This window comes from Anopheles coluzzii, chromosome 3 (genome assembly GCF_943734685.1).
Source record: "Anopheles coluzzii chromosome 3, AcolN3, whole genome shotgun sequence".
In the NCBI taxonomy this organism is placed as follows: domain Eukaryota; kingdom Metazoa; phylum Arthropoda; class Insecta; order Diptera; family Culicidae; genus Anopheles; species Anopheles coluzzii.
In genome coordinates, this window is record NC_064671.1 from 71694648 (window position 1) to 71713774 (window position 19127).

The window sequence follows — 19127 nt, forward strand, 5'->3', positions numbered from 1 at the left end:
CCAATTTTGGACAAATATTTCTTCGAAACCCCTCGTCCTTGTGGGATAACAAAGAAGGGGGCCACAAAAAAAACCAGGGAACGAAGAATAGGGTTGCGTGCTGTAGTGTTGTTGTTCCATTTTGAGGTTTTTGCACGATTGTTGCACGCGTGGAATATGGAACACGCTGAAGGTGGTCGGGTAATCCGGCTTAAGAGCATCGATCCGAAATTGGGTGTCACTTTGGTCTGCTGTACCGTTGCAAGGAGCGGCTAGTGGTAGTCTTTTGCTGGTACGATTACACTTGTAAACCCTACTACTGAGGGGAGAGAGAGTTGAACATGATAGGCGATTGGGATGACACCCTAGTGCGTGGCCGAGTATGTGGTCGCAAATGGCAATACTTGTTCAAGAGAGAGAGAGGGTGTGTGTGTGCTTGGTAGTCTTTTTTCACAGTCTTTTTTTGCTTCTTAGAGTTGGGTCCGATTTGACGAACCTGTTGTGGTAAATGGGAGTTGGTGAAAGGGGGTTTGAGACGTGTAAAAAAAGGGAAACACATCTTATCCTTCCCACAATGGGTATAATGCGATAGGTCTATTAGTGTAATTGTTGGGTTCTATTCAGTGGATTGCGGCGATCTGGGAGTTATCCTTTTCCAATTGCCCGATTGTTATCAAAAGTTAGGACATGATAAGGTTTTTTTAACATTATCCTGAAATAGCATTAAAGTCTTTTATGTATGTTACGGTGGTATTTTGAGTTTGATATTTGGTAGCTGAAATTATTTTTGAACAACATACAAAACCACGCGTCAAACTTGTTTCCGTTTGTTCTTGTCAAACACCTGGAAGGAAGGTAAACAATTGCAGGTATTTTGTCAAGAGAAGCTCCCAATTGTTGAAATCGAGGCTTTACAAATTTATAAAATCAATAAATATTATACAAAACAGAGCAAACAACCATAAAACGAGTTGGAGTTGTACGATTGTCTGAACACAACTGTCAACAATTAATGCAACGGAAAATTACTGTGAGTCTTGGTAAGGAAAATACATTTCGGATGATGTTTGCTTCATTGACGACCGCTTTCTTCATTAAAGCTTTCTATCTTAACACATAAAATCCCCCAATTTTGAACTTTTTAGTTTCTTCGACGTGCTCTGTAGGTTGGATTGAGATTTTAAAGTAATACAGGGTTTTCGAGGATTATATAGACATGTTCAGCGAGTTGTAGATTCGTTCAGGCATATAATAGACTCTTTCAGCGAGATATAGAATTGTTCGGATGTAGGTGTAGACATGTTCGGTTATACTGTAGAGCTGTCACTTTCGTACCCCTTGGACTGCAAGTTGGATCATTCTCATCAGAAGGTAAACAAACGGTTTTCGAAAAAATATCCTTTTTTCAACTAATTTATGCATTAAACAGCTTGGAGAATGATTATTAGCTACTTTTAGGACTTTTAAGAATGAAAAATTGAACCCTGCGGCACAGTGTGTAAACAAAACAAATGACAGCTCTACAGAATCGCTGAACATGTCTACACCTACATCCGAACAATTCTATATCTCGCTGAAAGAGTCTATTATATGCCTGAACGAATCTACAACTCGCTGAACATGTCTATATAATGCTCGAAAACCCTGTAAGTAATTCAAATTGAACCTTCCATTGCTTCAATGTTATACTCCATATGAGACATTTTTGAAATCTTGAAATTTGCCTTAATACTTTAAAAATGTTAAAGTATTAAGGCAAATTTTTGCTTAAAAATTTTAAAAGCAAAGCTTTACCACTGATTCCTTTAGCTTAATTCATTTATTTAATCTTCGCCCTAAACCATCGTCTTATTTCATTTCAATCCTACAACAACAACCCCCAAATCTCTTCACAGATGAAAGTCGCTTTCCGAAGAAGTGCGTCTGGTGGAAGGTTTCACACCTCCACACGTGCTCAGCAAACAGCAACGCCTTTTCACGCGTTTTCTCTCCTCGGGATGCCAGCCCAGGCCCGAACCGGTACCGTTTGATAAACACAATGCGCACATCAACGCCCCCCAAAAACCCTGCAGTGAGGGTTGGTAGATAATTTAATTTAGCTGTCACCGCTTTAAACAACTGAACCGTCTCCAAACCGAATCACAACACACAAACACACACACAACGAATACAGTCGTGCGTATTCAAAAGCATGGAATCCCATTTTAAGTCGAACGCCCCTGTGGAGCAAGTAGGCTTTGAGGTGAGTTGGGAGCATTCGCTCGGTACAGAGCTCGTCATAAAAACCCAGCAGGCAGGTAGGGATTTATTCCCCTGGTGTGAGTGGTGGAAAAAAGGGGTTTTTCTTGAGGCAAAAAACCGGGCAGCCATGTTTGGCAGCCCAAGGCAGTGGTTCCGAACGAGTGGCAAAACGAGCCAACGAAGAAGAAAGCTCTGTGGCACAAGGTGTTTTTCCATTTTCTATTTTCTAGCACGCGAAAATTTGCTCTCTTGAAACCAAACCAATTATCGCATTGTTGGTGGTACGTGCACCTTGCCAGTGGATTTCGTTTCGTGCTCCGGGGGGAGATTTCCGAGATGGAGAGGGCGCACACCCAAAAGCAAACCAGTGTCCGCCACCTTCCCTTCCCCTCCCTCTGCCACACGTCTACTTCATTGTGCGCGAAATGAGATTAAAATATCAGAACGTACTTTACGATACGCTTTATGTACCGAAATCTTCCGCACACAGCCCAACGAACGACGCTGCCCGAAGCAAGCGCCGCACATTAAATAAGCAGAAGAGATGAACGCACCGAGTGAGGTGGTGAAGAGAAAGGAGGGCTGCAAAAGCAAAAAAGGGGCGAGCAGAAAAGTCACAAAGTGACTGACTGAAACGGTACTGGTACGGTACATAATGCAGCCCACCAAACATAGGACAGAAAGCACAAAAATCCCCAAAAGTCCTTCGTGGAAACTAACTTCTGCAGCTTCTGGAGGGTCTGCGGAGGGTGCAAACGGGGAAGTGGATGAGAGAAAAAAATACATAAATGGCTGTTAACACACACCACCTTATGCTGTGTGGGTGTATGCGTGGGGGGAGAGAGAGTGTATACGACGATTCTTGCGCATGATCAGGACTACCCTGTGCCGGAGCCGCAAAAGCAACGAACAGCCCCGGGTGTTGGTGATTGGTGCTCCTCAATTCTCCCCCCTCCCCCCAGGAGACCGAACCGAATGGATCCCGACTGGTTGCAAAATTAGTCAATTTCGGCAACAGATTTAGGAAAGTCATCTTTACTGTACTCCACTGCCACAGTGAAGTCGTCGTCTCGGCGATCGCCCCTACCAACAACAACAAAAAACTCTCTCCATTACTGCATGGCGAACGGAACGACACTCCCGGGCGAAGAACACGAATGAAAATGCAAATTGAAATCGAACGATGCTTGTGCTGATGATGATGATGATGATGATGATGATGATGGAAGGCAGGAGTATTCTTTTTTGCTTCTACCCGTGGGGAACATTTTCGATCTAGTACACTGTGAACGGCAAACTTACCCGGTAAGCACGCACCGCCACCACCGCCAAAGGTTGACTTTAAGTGTGTAAAATCTGCGAAAAAGAGAGAGAAAAAAAGGGAAAGTGAGAGTGATGAAAAAGCTAAAAAAAAGTGCCGTGACAGTGGTTTCCAGCACGAATCTCATTATTATTGAATTTAGTAATTTGCCATTAGACCGGAGAATGCCGGAATCGGGCGCGCATGTGAGAAGAGGTGACAAGGGGGATATTATCGGCAATAGGAAGATTACCCGTTTCGGATGGAAAATTCTCGTGCCGTAGCAAAAGGAATTCGTCCCCTTGGTCCCTTTGGGGTAGACTGTTTAAGTGCAGACGAGTTTCATTTATTGATTGGATCGGAATGTTTGTGGAATCGAAGCTAGGTGAGTGTTTGGGCGTTTTGCTCGCCTGCTTTGATGACGCTTTTCGAAGGATGCTTTCTTGCAGAACAAAAACATTGGAGGAATAATTTAAGGTGAGCTGCAGAGTATTGCAGGATTTACTGTATTGTGTGTACCGAGCGAAACTGGCGATACGGTGACGTACAAATCCCTCAAACTGCGTTCTGGAAATCAAACAAACAAGAGTTGGGTTTTGAAACTCAAGAAAGCAAACCATTGTTTCGGGGCTGCTGGAAATGCCATCGATACCGGGTTTGGTGGAACTTCAAAATCAATAAACACACAAGCTTGCGGAATTGTTCCTCCACATTTCCCAACAGAGTGTGCCTCCCACGGCGACACTTCCCACACACACACACACACACACACACACTTTCACAATCAACCTATTGTGTTGTTGGATTGCGAAGATCTCGTAACTAAATACTAATCAATAGCCCCGAAATCGTCCCGGAAAGGGAAATTCATCAAGAACACGGATCTCTCTCTAAGCGCTCGCGCCACATTCCGTTTGTGGTGAAGAAATTCTCGAAAAGAAAGCTGCGTTTGTATTGTGAGGATAATTTATCGCACCGTTGGAACGGCAGGAAAATGCGTTGAAAAGCGAAAGCGAAAAAGGTAACCAGGCATCAAATATCAATTTCCCCGTGCCCTTCTGTGTGGTTGAGCAGCGGATATCATCTTCCAATCAAGCAATTAGGCAGAACCATTGAAATCGTATCGAATTACGGGCAGAATTTTTGGCACACACAGAGAGAGAAAGAGAGAGGATTTGCTTCGCAGCGATTGTCTGCCACTGCAGTACAAGATCGATCGATGGCAAACGATGGTCGTAGGAAATTCTATCGCACTGCCTCAACGCCAAGGTTCTAGGGACAGTTTTTTTTCCGGTACGCCTTTTCTCCTCGCATGACGATGCGAGATTTTGACGCTTTTTAACTCTTTGCCGAGTTCAAGAAGTTTGGCATTGTTCGGCTGCACATCGCATGCTGTACAGGCTCGTGTTCTCGCAGGGGGAAAAGGAAGAAGGTATCAAAATACCGCTGCATTTCAATTAAAAACTATCCTTTCTAGCCAACCCCTTTGGCTGGCACACTGTCAAAGCAAACACACCCATACGCAAGCCTGTGGGAGAATTTGGGAACAGGAGGAGTGCAGGAAATAAGCAATTTCTTGTTAAGATGCGAGCTGGTCCTCCCCGTAAAGCTGCAAGAAATGCAACGCAGTGTAAAGCAGCAGCAGCAGCAGCAGACAGCAAAAAAGCATACATTTAATACAGCTCGGTGAAAGCGGTGAGTAGAGTGAGCACTACAAATTGGGTTGCATAATTAAACATTGCAAGCATTTTAAATAAATGCATTGCCACACAAAGTTAGGACACGTTTCGGTCCAAAGCCCAAGAGTAGCTTCACTCTAATTAGATATGTTAGCAGGCCTTTTCACCTACTTCCTAATTGAATTTGATCCAGTCCAATTCGCTCGGATGATTCGAGTCAGTTTACGAGGTCACGTAAATCACCACCGCGCGACGTCCTTCGTGCCCCGTCAACACCCCAAAACGGTCACAAGTGAGGTTCGTAGAAAAGCGGCACAACGAAACCCGCACGTCGCTTTTGCCCGAAGACGATTCATGTGAATAAAACTTGCCTTTTCCCACCGTCCAGTAATGTGGCGTATCGGATTGCGCAGGTCAGCCGATGGGCCTGCCACTACTACTACTATAAGCTACCCAGGAACCTTGTGGCCTTCCCGAAAATGACACGCTCCTCCCTTCGTGCTGGTTATTTATCGGGCTCCACTTTTCGGTTGCCCGTTCTCTCCAGGACGCCAGATACCGGGCATTTGCCTGGTGGAATCGATTCGCCGTGGCAACTTTGGGAACCAGAAAGCCAGAAACTGTATAAATTACTTGCCAATTCAATTCCGGAAACGAAACGGCGGTTATCTTGCCTACTTTACCTCCCTCCCCCTTACTGCAAGGGGCAGTTTCAGTCCCGAACTGTAGTGGAGGATCGTCGTTAGGTTTCGTGAGCAGGTTGGAATCGTTGAAGCAAAACCAACGGAACGTAGATATCGCACAACTGTAGTTGGAGCGAGTTTTTCCAATTGAAAAGTGCCCAATTTGCAGTTGTTAGCTACAGACGAACTTCTTAAGGTGTAAAATAACCTAGAAGTTACTCTAAAAGTATCATAATCACATTCACTGTTCTTTAAGAGATTATTTTCACAATAAACCATTCTAGCTCCATAAGCTCTCCAGTCTTCTGTTACCCGAACGGCGCTCTTCCCAACACTTTTCAACGTGCTGGTTGCGAAGTGTGCACACCGTTGGCCACGAACCGCCCACGGGCACGGATCGGAAAATCCAATTACGCGTTTGTCGATTTCCATTTCCTTGGCTCCATCATCATCTGCATCGCTCCGTCCGTCCGTTGTTTGTGGGGCCGCCGCCGTTTGGGCGTGTGCGCCCAACTGTTGTTTCGTGCCATTCCCATTGCAACTCAACGTGCGACGATTGACGAAATGGACGCACGAGCACGACAAATTGGTATGGCCACGTGCCGCGGCAGTGCCGTTGCTTTACCGCACCGCACCGACGCACTCCGACGTATGACATTAGTCTGTGTTGCTGTGGAGAGAAGAATTTGATCGATTTTATCGCATCGTCAGCGACCGAACCTGGCCAATGTCAGCCGATGTCGATGGAGGATGGGATGAAGTTTTTCCCGTAATTGAGGTACGTTCCCCGAGGGCCTCGTGAGAGCGAAAACAGTCCACACCAAGATTGACTTCTTGTGCGTCCACAAGTATACACACCACAGCATACCGCTCCAACTTTGAGCGATTCCAACTGGTCCAACTGGGTGTCTTTTTTCCAAGGAATCTATGAAGATGTTTGGAAGTTTGGTTCACATTTCGAAGAAAATCCACTCCAACCTGGGACCTGGGCAAAGCTGCAGTATAAGACATCCCGATCAAGAACAGAACAAGAAAGAAGGAAGAACGCCACCTCACAAAACGACAGCGGCTGGAACCAATCGGGGCCCGTGGGCAAACCGACACCGGCGGAGAGTTTCGTCACACCCTTGTCGACACCCTCCTCCCTTGAAGAACCCCCCCTCCTTGTTTCGGCTAGTTTTCGGAGAGTGGAATCGAGTAGGTAATTCGATGCCCTTCAACAAGGCGCCAGCTTTGTTTCGGAACTTGCTTTCAAGCCGTCCACACACACGCACACTGTTGTCTGTTTTGTGTGTGGTGAGGATGAGTGCGAGTGTGATGATTGTCTCTTCGAGACCACCGTTCCACCGGGATCCGGATCTCACGGTATTCGTTTAAACGCCACTTTCAAAACGAAACGGTCTGTCAACACAGTGCAAGAGGCTCGGGGGTCAGAGAAGTCAGAAAGAAACTCTACTCTCGCCGACAACCTATCGCCTATCAACTACTTCACCGATCACTGAAGTGATCCACTCGGGCTTGTCGTGTGGGGAAGAACACAACATGCTACATGGGTATGTCCGGACCAAGACGTTTCGTTGGGTGTTCTAGGTTCGTGTTCTCGGAAGGGAAGGGGTAATGAAACGATCAAACTACGATTAGAAGAGTATGGTCTCAATCACAATCGAGTTAATAGTTGTCGAACTGCACTCGAACAAACGGTGCAGGGGAATGCCTGATCAACGCTGTACGTGTATGAGAAGGAAGGAGTTTAATAATGTGAAATGTTGAGGTCTTTCGCTATAATACGGTATGAACGTTTTGCAGAACTTAACAACATACTCCTCAAAGGTTCAACCTTTGTATGGATTGTGTCCTCAATGCGAAGGAATAGACTGCGATTATTTAATCAAAGAGGGTGAACATCGAGAGACGTTCAACAGGATATTAGCGCACTAGCCTCAGAAGCCCCAGAGTAGTCGCAAATTAAAACTGGCACGCTCGATGCCTGAATTATCTTTACATCTTCCAGAGTTCCAGAATTAAGCTTACATCTTCATATTCCTTAGTAAAAAACGCTTCAAAAAGAATGTCGTCCAATTTCTTCACACTACAGAACAGCAGAAAACTACCTCACAAAAAAAAAACGAGAAACATTTCCAATGTATCCCCACGCTAGCAGAAATATGCGCATGTCTGAGGACTTTCTTTTGATGATTCCGCTGCCAAAGCAAGCATACAGAGGGAGAGAAAGAGAACGCTTCTGGGCGTACTGCTGCCCCGATTCAGCACGGGGCATAATCAAATCTATTCGATCCCATTCAGGGCAATTCTCGTAATCCTCAAGTGTGCCGGTAGATTTTCTTGATGGTGAAATTGCCAATTCATGTTTTATTCACCTTTTCTCTTCCTCGTGGGCTGATTATGCGCCAGCCGTCGTCGTCGCCGTCGTCGTCGATGGACGCGGTCGGAACACTGGATGGGAAGAACGGCACAGCGAACGAAAAACGTAAACGATACTTGAGTTCCTCATTAAAATTAGCATATAAGCCAGTAGAGGTGGTGATGGTGGCGGTGGAGTTTTGGGGCATGGTCTGGCTGAGAGAAGCTAGTGTAGTTACTACACTTCGTACACATTCCCGTTTGCTGCTGTACTCGATGTCTTTGTGCTCATCGCGATCGAACAAAATCAATCGATCCTCTCCGGGGGTTTTCTTCTGCGATTGATTGTGTCCCGAGATAAGGGAAAAGTTGTTCCCAGTTTTTTGTTTGTTTGCATTGCCCTGCTCCATCCCATATTACAATATCCTTTCGCCGCAAGGACCGGATAACGACGGATAGCTGCAGCTTGTTTGCTTGCCTTCGTTTACTTAATGTCACTTGAGCTTAGTGCAGGCGCCGGTTCTCCCGCAGCGTAGTTTGATTGTTTGCCCTTTGCGCACTGTAGAAGACGTCGTTAGTTTTTCGGTACGTTTCGTACGCCAAAGTTTAAACGATTTTTGCTCTACTGCGACCCAATACGCTTACACTCGTGTCTGCACAGTGCGCAGTGCCGTGCAGCGGGGTTAACCTGGGTGCTGTAGCGTCCTTTGTGCATGCGAAGTGCAATTCCTTTGATGATGTTTTTTTACTCTTCTATTCCCATTCGTGCCGTAACGGAGGTGTGCAAAACAAACACGCAGCTCGACATCCAACCATCCGACACACAATCGACAGCATCGAGAGCATCGCGCGGCTTCAGGTGTGTGTGTGTTTGTGCTTTTTTTGCGCTCCATTTGGACCCACTAAGGTAAGGTGTTAAACGAGAATTGTGCACAAAGCAACAAAAGGGATCCGCGGGACAGAAGGAATGTAGCAAAAATAGTGCAAAAAAGTGAAGAGAGAGTGCTACGAAAAATAATGGAAACTCTGCAAACTCGGGTTTTGTGCGCAAATCGTTTGCAAAGAAAGGCAGGAATTGCTTTGGTGGAAAAGTACAATCAAATACACAATTCTCCTTACAATTGCAGTCGGTGAAGGTTTGAGTGCTTCCTTTATACTACTTTAGTGAATCAATTGAAGCAATCTTTCCATTTTGATTGCTTATTGATAGTGTTGGAGTTGTTTCCTCGTGGTTCTAGATGGAAAGTTAGCAATTATTATGTATTTCTTGTGACTAATGCATGCTTCTTTATGTTTTCAATTTATGTCTAATTTAATCTAATTGTATCAGTCTTAAGCACGTCCATCACTACACAGTCGACACAGCACAAATGAGCAAACAAAACGCTCTAATACAATTTTCGAAGAGCCCACCACCAAAGCACCAATCCCTGCGGCCATAAATTGTCTCCCGGTTTGCACTAAAACCCTCCCCCCAACCCGGTCACGAGCATCTCACAATTTTCGTTCGGTTTGCTTTTCCAAGGAACAGGCACGAACAGACCACGATGCCAGTGCGTTCGCAGTGCGCAAGACGGCATCACACGGGCCACCGTCGCAGCCATTGCTCTGGACTCTCGCGTGGCAAATCATCTTGTTGTAGCATAAATGCTGCTTCCCGGTAGCAGCAGCAGCAGCAGATGAACATAAAGTCGACCACCAACCGACAGTCGCGTAATGGCGGCCGTTTATGTTGCCTTTTTTTGTGCTGTGCTCTCCCCCTCCGCGTTCATCTTGAGCGCGTGTGAGCGTGTGTTGGTGCGCTTCATTTATGTACGTAGGACGATGGGGGGGGGGGGGGGAGCAGGGCGCTCGCATAAGGACGTACGATTGTGGCGTGTTTTGCCTCATCGCTTTGCAGCGCGTTCGGTGCAGCGGAATGGACACCAGCAGTACACGACAATCATCTTTGTCGGTTTTGCTCCCTTTCTTCCAGCCAGTAAAACAACAACGGCATGATAATGCGGAATGCGGAAAAAGGAGGAGGGGGAGAAGGGAGCTGCTTTTGTACATATACAAGTACGCAACGCACATACACTGGCTGGCGCGCACAACCGCTTCGCAATAATGGCCAACGGCGGAATGGCTTCGTCACGAAAACAAAGTGCACTTCTACTCCTTTTGCAGCAACCCCTCAGCGTTGGCGCTGGTTGCTGCGATGGCAACCAAATGCGACTTGACTGGTGTGACGGAGCGGAGCAGCAGCCGGAGGAACGAAACAGCAATGGAAGCACGAACGCGCTCTATATACCAACGCTGCTGCACATGTATATGTACAGACGCGCGCAAAACCCCTTTTGCGCGAAATGAATAGAATAATAGCGTTGAGGTGAGTTGTGTGAGCAGCCACCATACGCGTTATGTTGATCGAACGGCAAGGACTCGCTGTGGTGAATTTAATTGCGACCAGACCAAAGTAAACACACACACACACATACGCACACATCCACCATTTACTCGCTTGCTCTCGGGGCTGTGTAGTTGTGAATGGGCCGGGTGCTTATTACACACATTTACGCTGCTACGTAGTGGTGTGTCGGGAGTAAAATGGAACGTCGGGAAAAGGCGCCCATCGACAGAGCACCACGGGAGTAGGTAAGAGGCAGAAACGGAAAAAGGACAGTCGCCCGAAATAAGCACCGAGGGAAACCGGGGAAACTGGGTAATATTTTCCACCACCTTACCGCCCTGACTTGCTGACGGATGGAGCGAAGTGAGCCGGGCGATGGCGGTGTGATCATGAAAATGGCCGATAGCATTACACACACCGGAAGCGGCATTCGGTTGTGCTCTTGGCAGTGCGTGCCGTGGAAATGTTATTCTCGGAGGGCTAATTTTCCTTACCCGTTTTTCCATCATCCGTCAGGTTCGGGTGGAGGGCAACACAGGGTGCCGAAAGAGGAACATAACGAGGTGGAAAAAGAACGTAATAAGAACGTAATGATAAGGTGCAAAAGGCTGGCATTTTGATTGTGTGTGTGTGTGTGCTGGTTGAAAACTGTGTGGCATGGTGACGTCAGATGAGAAAGGGTTTTTTTTTGTTGTGGAATTGTGGTTAGAATAAATTAACTCGCTTTACAGTGAGTTTTAATACATCGTCCCAAGGCCAAGGTTTGGTATGCTATGGTTCAATATCAGCAATCCCAGACGGTACGCAACATTATCTGTTGGGAATGACTTTTGCTATGGAATTAACTTAAATTTACGAATTTTCAGTATGTTAGACCATTCCAATTGTGCATGGCTTAAATCGTATTGATATTTTCTTTATGTGAATTCAACTTTCGAGTTGTTAATTCGTAATTGTGTATTAATTATAGCCCATGGAAAGTATTTGCTTATAAATCGCAATGTTTTGTTATTGAATTTTATCCTATGGATCTGTATCGTATATAATTCATCATATCTATCTCCGTGAACAAATGTACCGTGATTTCCTTTAAACGTTTAAAAACCCCCATCCATTATGATTATAAGCTACTAGGTGCTAACCTGGAACGACCATGTGTCATCCGTGATCTATGAGTTATGCTTGACACTAAACTTGATTTCCACGTCCATTACCAATCCATTAATCGCCACTCTAAGACTATAAAGAATATACATTGCATTAAGTCATTGTACTTGTTATTTGTTCGGTCAGTTCTGGAGTATTTTTCTGTTTTATAGTGTCCCTACTCGTCTATCTGAATTAAGAAACTAAAATCCGTAAAAAAATACACCCGTCGAATCCTAATTAACACACCACGGCACGACGATCCTTACTGCACAAGATGCTTAATACTAAGAATTCAATCTCTCAAATATCGCCGTATGGATTCCCAGAGTGTATTCGTTGCAAAAATGCTAACACAACATCGACGATCTTGATAGTCGCTCTTGACCCCAATTAATGTTAGATCATTAAGTAGCACATAATGTTAAGATTGTTGGTTTAAGTTGCTCAGGCCACTGTGGAGGCCATTGGAAAATTTTACTGAATAAATAAATAAATATATAACATCGGTCAAACAACACAACAATCGAGTGCCAATTCAGTAAGTTCCATCTATATTCCATTTTGCTATAGAAGCAATAAAATCCAGGAGTTTTTAATGAAAAAACTAAAAAACAGAAAAAAGGAAAGAGATACTTCAACTACACACACAAATAATTTAATAAGAAAGCTTTTGTTGTGAAAATGATTAAATGTTAAGTATATCAGAATATCTAAATTACTTATCGCATCAAAGATAACGACATATCAATAAACACCGACACAATATAATAAATATGTGCACAAATTAAACATAAATATTGATGTCTACAAGATTCATTCTTTCTTAACTGATACTTTTTAACTGTTTTGGCCAAATAAATTCTTAATTCTTAAAAACAAATACCTTGATTTTACTTTACACTTTTCAATGTGGCTTCTGACTGTATATTTTGCATGAATATTCAAATAGATTTATTGAAATTGTGTTTATTGCAAAAAAATCAAATAAAATTCCTAATGTACACAAAATGTGTAAGTACATCATTATTCTTAACAGTATCTTCATTATAGTGCGACAGATGACTAAAGCTTTCTTGTCTACATGATACAGTTAATCAACGTAGAGTTAGCTAATTATCCATCGGTATATTGTACCACAAGGGCCGTAGGATATTCATGTATAAAATTAGCCTATTGAATATTTAGAGCAAATTTAATATCACAACCTACAGCGCATGCTCGGGAACACAGAGGTAATCAGTAAACAAAGCCACAACATACTCATTTAACTGATTAATGTGTACGTATAATGTACTTTTTTTAATTCAAAAAAGTCGGTTGTGATTAAAATACTTATGCTGACATGCTCGGTGCGTCCTTTCACAAATCTTCATTAGACGTTCAGAAAGAACCAAGTTTTTTATACCCCTTTTCTAAGCAATCACTCCTTTGCTCTTCTCAAGAAACGTAGAAATCCAAATCCATCATGGCGACCAATAAAAGAGTGGTCCTACTTATAGTCTACCTAGCCACTTGTTGTTTTAACTACAACGTTTTAAGGTACAACTACAAAACCAACAAAAAAAATTCAATATCTGTTTAGTGAAGTGAAATAGAATCACGTGGTTTCACTTTACAGATGTGTTATCTCGCAATTACAGCTGTTGCTCTGGGAGTATCTGAACCACATTTTAAATTACCTTCCCAAAAAGGCACTGCTATCATTACGAACGACCAATTGATCTAATTGAGCGCATTCCCTGGGATTCATTCGTTCTATCGCGTTTGTAACATCGATTAATGCTCTTTAAATTAGCTGAATCACCCGACTGTACCCTACTAGTTTTAACCTTACCCTACCGTAGCAATGGTGCACGTCATATCGAAATCCAAAATTAATTAAACCACAATTCATTGCACAGTCAAATGTACACCAAACCGGGTAGGGGAGAGGAGTTTAGTGTGGCCCATCGGGATCTACTTTCACCACAGAGTCACAGTTTCCAGGCTGCAGTTAAATACAATTTTGCTCATTATCCCGTTCGATCGATTGAATTTAGGAAAACAAAGCAAATGTCAAATGGATTCGTGAATGGATGTATCGTGAATGGGTGATCGTTAGATTCATTTTTGGAGTACGTACGTTTACATTATTACCATAGCACATCATTGCCGCTTTACTATAATTTTGAACGTTAACATTCTATCGAAATTCACCATTTTTATAAAAAGTCTTGTGTTTTTAATCTAAAATGAGTTAACGAGGAGTGGAGAAAACAATCCATCATTTGCTCAACATTTTCAAATCGTTATTGCAAGTGAATTTGCATAGATTCTTCTATTTGACGTAGCGTCCTATGCGGACATGCTGGTCTATACAGGCTATTGAGACTTAAGTTATTTCCACACAAAAGGATAGTATAGTCCTTGCTTGGGAGGGATGGTCCTTTCTAGGCTTGAACCGGTGACGGGCATGTTATTGTGTCGTTCGAGTTGATAACTGGACCCCACCCCTTGTATATATTATTACTACTTTCAATCATATTTCACATAGATTGCAAATGTACTACTATTTTGGTGTAACGTTCTACGCGGACATGCCGGCCTATATACAGCCTTTCCAGACTTAATTAATTACCATGCAGCCGGATAGATAGTCAATCCATGCTACGGGGTGACAGTCCATTCTAGGTTTGAACCCATGGCGGGCATGTTATTGAGGCATTCGAGTTGACGACTGTACCATGGGACCGTCCCTGTTGAAGATTGAAAATGTGATTTCATGTAATCAAAATGAGCGAACATATCAATTAAATGGTTGTTATTAATTGTTTGTTTGTAAGTAAGTATGTAAATAAATATTAATTGTTTGATAATTGACGAACACACGTCTAATTGTGCTATCAAATATAATAAATCAAACTTAACGATTCTCAAAACGAATCTTCCTTTTTTGAACATTGAAACGTTTGTTTGATAATCGTAAACAGCATAATATGCTCTTGTTGCATTATGATTAAAAAACGATTATCTGTATCGATTAATTGTAAACTACAAATATGATGGCTTAAACTCGTGAATCAGAATCTAACGAGTCTTGAGTTTCTTGGAGCAAATTGCAGCCTTGCTGTCATATACTTGTAGTGTTTATAGACTGTTAGCTAATATATCATAAAGGATGAAAGTAAAAAACCCTTATATGTATCTTTAAGAGATCTGTCTATTATACTGTTTTAATCTTCACAACAATTTCGTAAAGTATATAATGACAAATGTATATTTTTACTGAAAACGGAATGATAACGGACTGGCGCCGGATAAGTAAGTAATATTTTTACAGCTTTATATTATTTCATCACACTATCCTAAAGGTTATAAACTTGAAATGCATTTGTGCGCTTCAAAATACAGTCTCTCCCCGAGCTACGCGACACTCGAGTTGCGCGAATTTTTATTTTTGACAGTTCATATGTCAAATCAGTACAATTTCCTCTAACAATTGTCAAATGAAAAATCAATTGCAATTTGTCCAAAAATTTGAAATAACTTACTTTTACTTAAGTAAGTAAGTAAGTAAAGTGCATAAAAGCACTAATTTTAATAAAAAAAATATTATTAATCAAGAGTATTTTGGCTGCAAGACGTGATATTCGACTTACGCGAAAATCAAAGTTACGCGAATGTCTCCGGACCGCAATATTCGCGTAACTCGGGGAAACACTGTACTGAATAACAAAATAATGAGATGCAAAAATCTTAGTCTGATAGTCAGTCTTTGATACGGCGGAACGATCCGATTGAGAGTCGATTCCAACCGATCTTGTAGGAGCCGGCACATCCATCACATCAGACACCACGACGAAGATGAAATAACAACCTCTAAATTTACACTAATATATTGTATACTCTTTATCTTGTTTTCCGTATAAAATCTGCTTATTTAAAATCGATTGGATAGTGTTTATTTTATGTCTCTAATAAAATAAATATTACTTCTGAAATTAAAGTCAATCAAAAAGTACAGGAGAGGAGAGAAATAAAGCTGCAGACCTGTGACTTATCCTTCTTTACGTAACTCTTGTCTGATTTGCTTGAAATGGAAACGTTATGAAAAATACTACATTGAACCAAACATGGAATACTCTATGAGTCTACAGATATTTCTGGGTGTGACCATACCAGCCAATTTTATTTAAAATTAACAACACGCGTGTCGGATTGTAAAAGGCAGAGTTGAAGTTCAATTCTCATCTGGGCCGTCCCTTCTTAGGAAGCCACCCGGGACTTGCTGTCCAGTTGAGCAGTAACATACATAAGTGTAGCAAACCTTTTTTATGCGAGCATCGTGTAGGCTTTAGCGCACATAAGAAAAAGCAGACGAAGAATGGAATTTGTAGAATCGTATCTATATTATATATGGCTTTTTCAAATGTATCAATTGCATTCGATAAAGTTATGTTTTAATTTGATTGGGTGGAAACGGTTTTCAAAGAAGGATTATGTCGTCAGCATTTGGCTGTATTGGTCACAACCCGCAAATGATTGTGGTATTTGCCTACGGAACTGCATCTCATAGAATATCCTATCGGTCCGATGTCGCTGTAACGCATTGTACTGATTTACACACAGCCTTACTTAATGTTTAATATGCCGGGTATATCTTACTGAATGTTCCAACCAAATAGAATGCAAGTTTCACTGAAGAAATTGTTTAGTTATTCGTGACTAAAATGGATTGGTTTTTATTAAAAACATACTTGATAAAAATAGTAATAGAGCCTTCCAAAACCCGATAGAGTGGCCTGGTGATTGTTCAATTGTTCAATTGTTTATTTCTCGTTCATTGGATAACAGTAATCCGTGTGAATTTTCTTAAGTCTAATATTAGTTTAAAATAAGTAGAAAGATCAACTTAATATCTCGCTTCGAAGGCGGTTTTTAAAGGATTGCACTGAGGTTCCAAAACTTAAACAAATGACGATTAAACACCCTAATCATGGAGTTGAAGGGGTCTCTAGAGCCATTTCCAGTTCGACTGCGGTTCGGGGCAAGTAACGGACAAGAACGAAGCTGAACAGCAGGCACGTAACAGTTTAACTGCTGGAGCAGGGAAGGACAGTCGATGTTATTTTGCAGTAAACCAGCCACAAATAGTTGTTGTGCGGTACGGCGTCGGATGTGGAGCGGTTGCAGTCCGAGGAGCAGAAGTCGCGATTCATAAGGTGGTAACTGACTGCCAGGTGGCCAAGGTAACAAGCGTGTTGCGAATAAGCGGGATAAGCGACGCTATATCGATTCCATTCTCTCAGAAAGTCTTTGGGTTGAAGGTTTCCAGCCAACGCAGGCGTATTCGAGTACCGGGCGTGTAATACCGCAGTATAGCGCTTTGATGCAGATTGGGTCTTTGAAATCTTTTGTTACCCGAAACAACATGCCAAGCAACTGATTACCTCGAGTAATCACCTCCTCCGTTTGCTGGTCAAATGACAGCTTTGAATCAAGTATGACACCGAGATCCTTCATAGCATTAGTGCGTTCTATTGGTAAACCGATAACTGTGTAGCTGGTGTTCCTAATTTCTCGTGCTCGTGTGAATGAAATGACTCGACATTTTTCAATGCAGAGGCTCAGGCAGTTTCGATTGCACCATTGGTGAGAATTGAAAAGGTATTGCTGTAGCTTAGATTGGTCTGTGGCATTCTTTATCGTCATGTAGATTTTAATGACATCTGCGTACATTAAATGATTCGCTACTGGTACTACATAAGATAGGTTGTTGATGAGCAGTACGAACTTTAAAATTGACTGATTGTCTCAACAACTTTTTTATAGTCTGGCACGACCAAAAGAAGATCCCTAAAAAAAGTATTCCCATCCAAACAAATTAAAAGAAATATAGAAAATCAATTAACCTGATGGAAAAAGAGGCATAAAATTTATATGTATTTTTGGAATAAACATTCAATTGTTTTAGAATTATATATAATTATTAGCTGTAGTTTTTATTTGAAATGAACTCAATCAATTATTTAAAACGTGCAATTATAAAATTAAATGCAATTATGTGAGCAAATGTGCAATTATTTTGACTGTAATATGTAGATTGTTTCAAGAAGTTAAATGATAAAACGCCCAAAAGTAGTTCATCGTTGGACAAAAAGAGAAGCGGTAGCTTAAATTCGACTAGGGAAACCCTGCCGGCATAAACATCTAACATCGGACAACCCTCATTTTGTACTTTGTTTTATGAACGAGTGCTACAATTTCTTATAGACATAGCCCACGTATCGCTCACACCTCATCTCAAATAATAAAACAAAAAGAAATAAAAATGTAAACTAACTTCCAAACAAAAACACATCAGTATATTCTAGTCACCATCGAAAGTTAAATGAATTGGATGATTATTTTATAACTTTTTTAACATTCAATGTAAGGCGGCGCACATCCACACCATTTCGCACCCCCCCCCCCCCTTCCCCCAAAAAAACGAATTGCCAAACACTCTGAACTGTAGCAGTAATTGAATAGGCAAAAGGTTTTGCCCTCCATCCGGAAATTATTTATCAGTTTCGCCCAATTTCGATTCCCCGCTCGGTAGGGACAACAGATTAGGGATTCGCACTCTGTTTAGCATCCAAATATCTGCTCCCCCCCCCACTGCTCATCCCACGTGCCACCACCAACCCAGCGCCAAACGCCGCTAGAAATCAAACCTCTACAAACTCCGGGGAAAAGCAAGCAAACGCAACCGCACGCAAAAACATACACACAGAGCGTACCGAAAGACAAAGCTGTAAACAGCAGGTTTACCCATTTCCATGGTGGATGGGGGATGGTGGTTCGGTCGAACAGGTCGGTCCGTTGGGCTGAGGAGGTTATTAAATATTTAAGGCAACAAACCAGGAAGCTAGGATGACGACCCACACCAAGCTGTTTGCACAAATTTTCCAACTAGCAAGCCGCTGCCGCTGCTGATCTTTGCGCGAACGGTATATGGCCAATGCCATGGGTGGTGGTGATACGGCACACCGATGTGTCGATGTTGCTCGATGTGCTTGATGCGCATGTCTACCCAAGTCCCAAGCACTAGCAACAGAGCGGAGTCGACCCGTTTGTTGCACACCCGTTTGGACGTGCAAATTACGTTACGTTCGCTGTAGTGCCAGCCCGGTATCGGCCCCGACAGGCATTGACGAACAACAACAACAACAACAAAAACCCCTAGGCCCTGGGAAGGATTTCGGTCGGTCCGCTAAAGCCCCCCCCCCCCCTCTCTCCCCGGGTACGATTTCCAATTCAACTTTCGGGGACACTTTGCGGGACGGAGAGAAATCGGAATGCGTACCGTCCGTTCCTCTACATGC

The 19127-nt window shown here is 42.8% G+C and overlaps 1 protein-coding gene and 1 long non-coding RNA gene across 3 annotated transcripts in view; one reads left to right on the forward strand and one right to left on the reverse strand.

The window, feature by feature from the left end:
- Positions 1-19127, reverse strand: part of LOC120958647 (homeobox protein unc-4-like) — a 59300-nt gene that overhangs the window by 26642 nt on the left and 13531 nt on the right. For both annotated transcript variants that reach the window (XM_040381591.2, XM_040381590.2), the window contains exon 2: positions 3523-3576. In XM_040381591.2, the coding sequence (XP_040237525.2) occupies positions 3523-3576 (54 nt within the window). The remainder of the gene's footprint in view (positions 1-3522; positions 3577-19127) is intronic.
- On the forward strand, positions 3558-5294 carry LOC120958648 (uncharacterized). The gene is made up of 2 exons (XR_005752064.2): positions 3558-3905; positions 3970-5294. It is a non-coding gene; the product is annotated as an uncharacterized LOC120958648 (long non-coding RNA).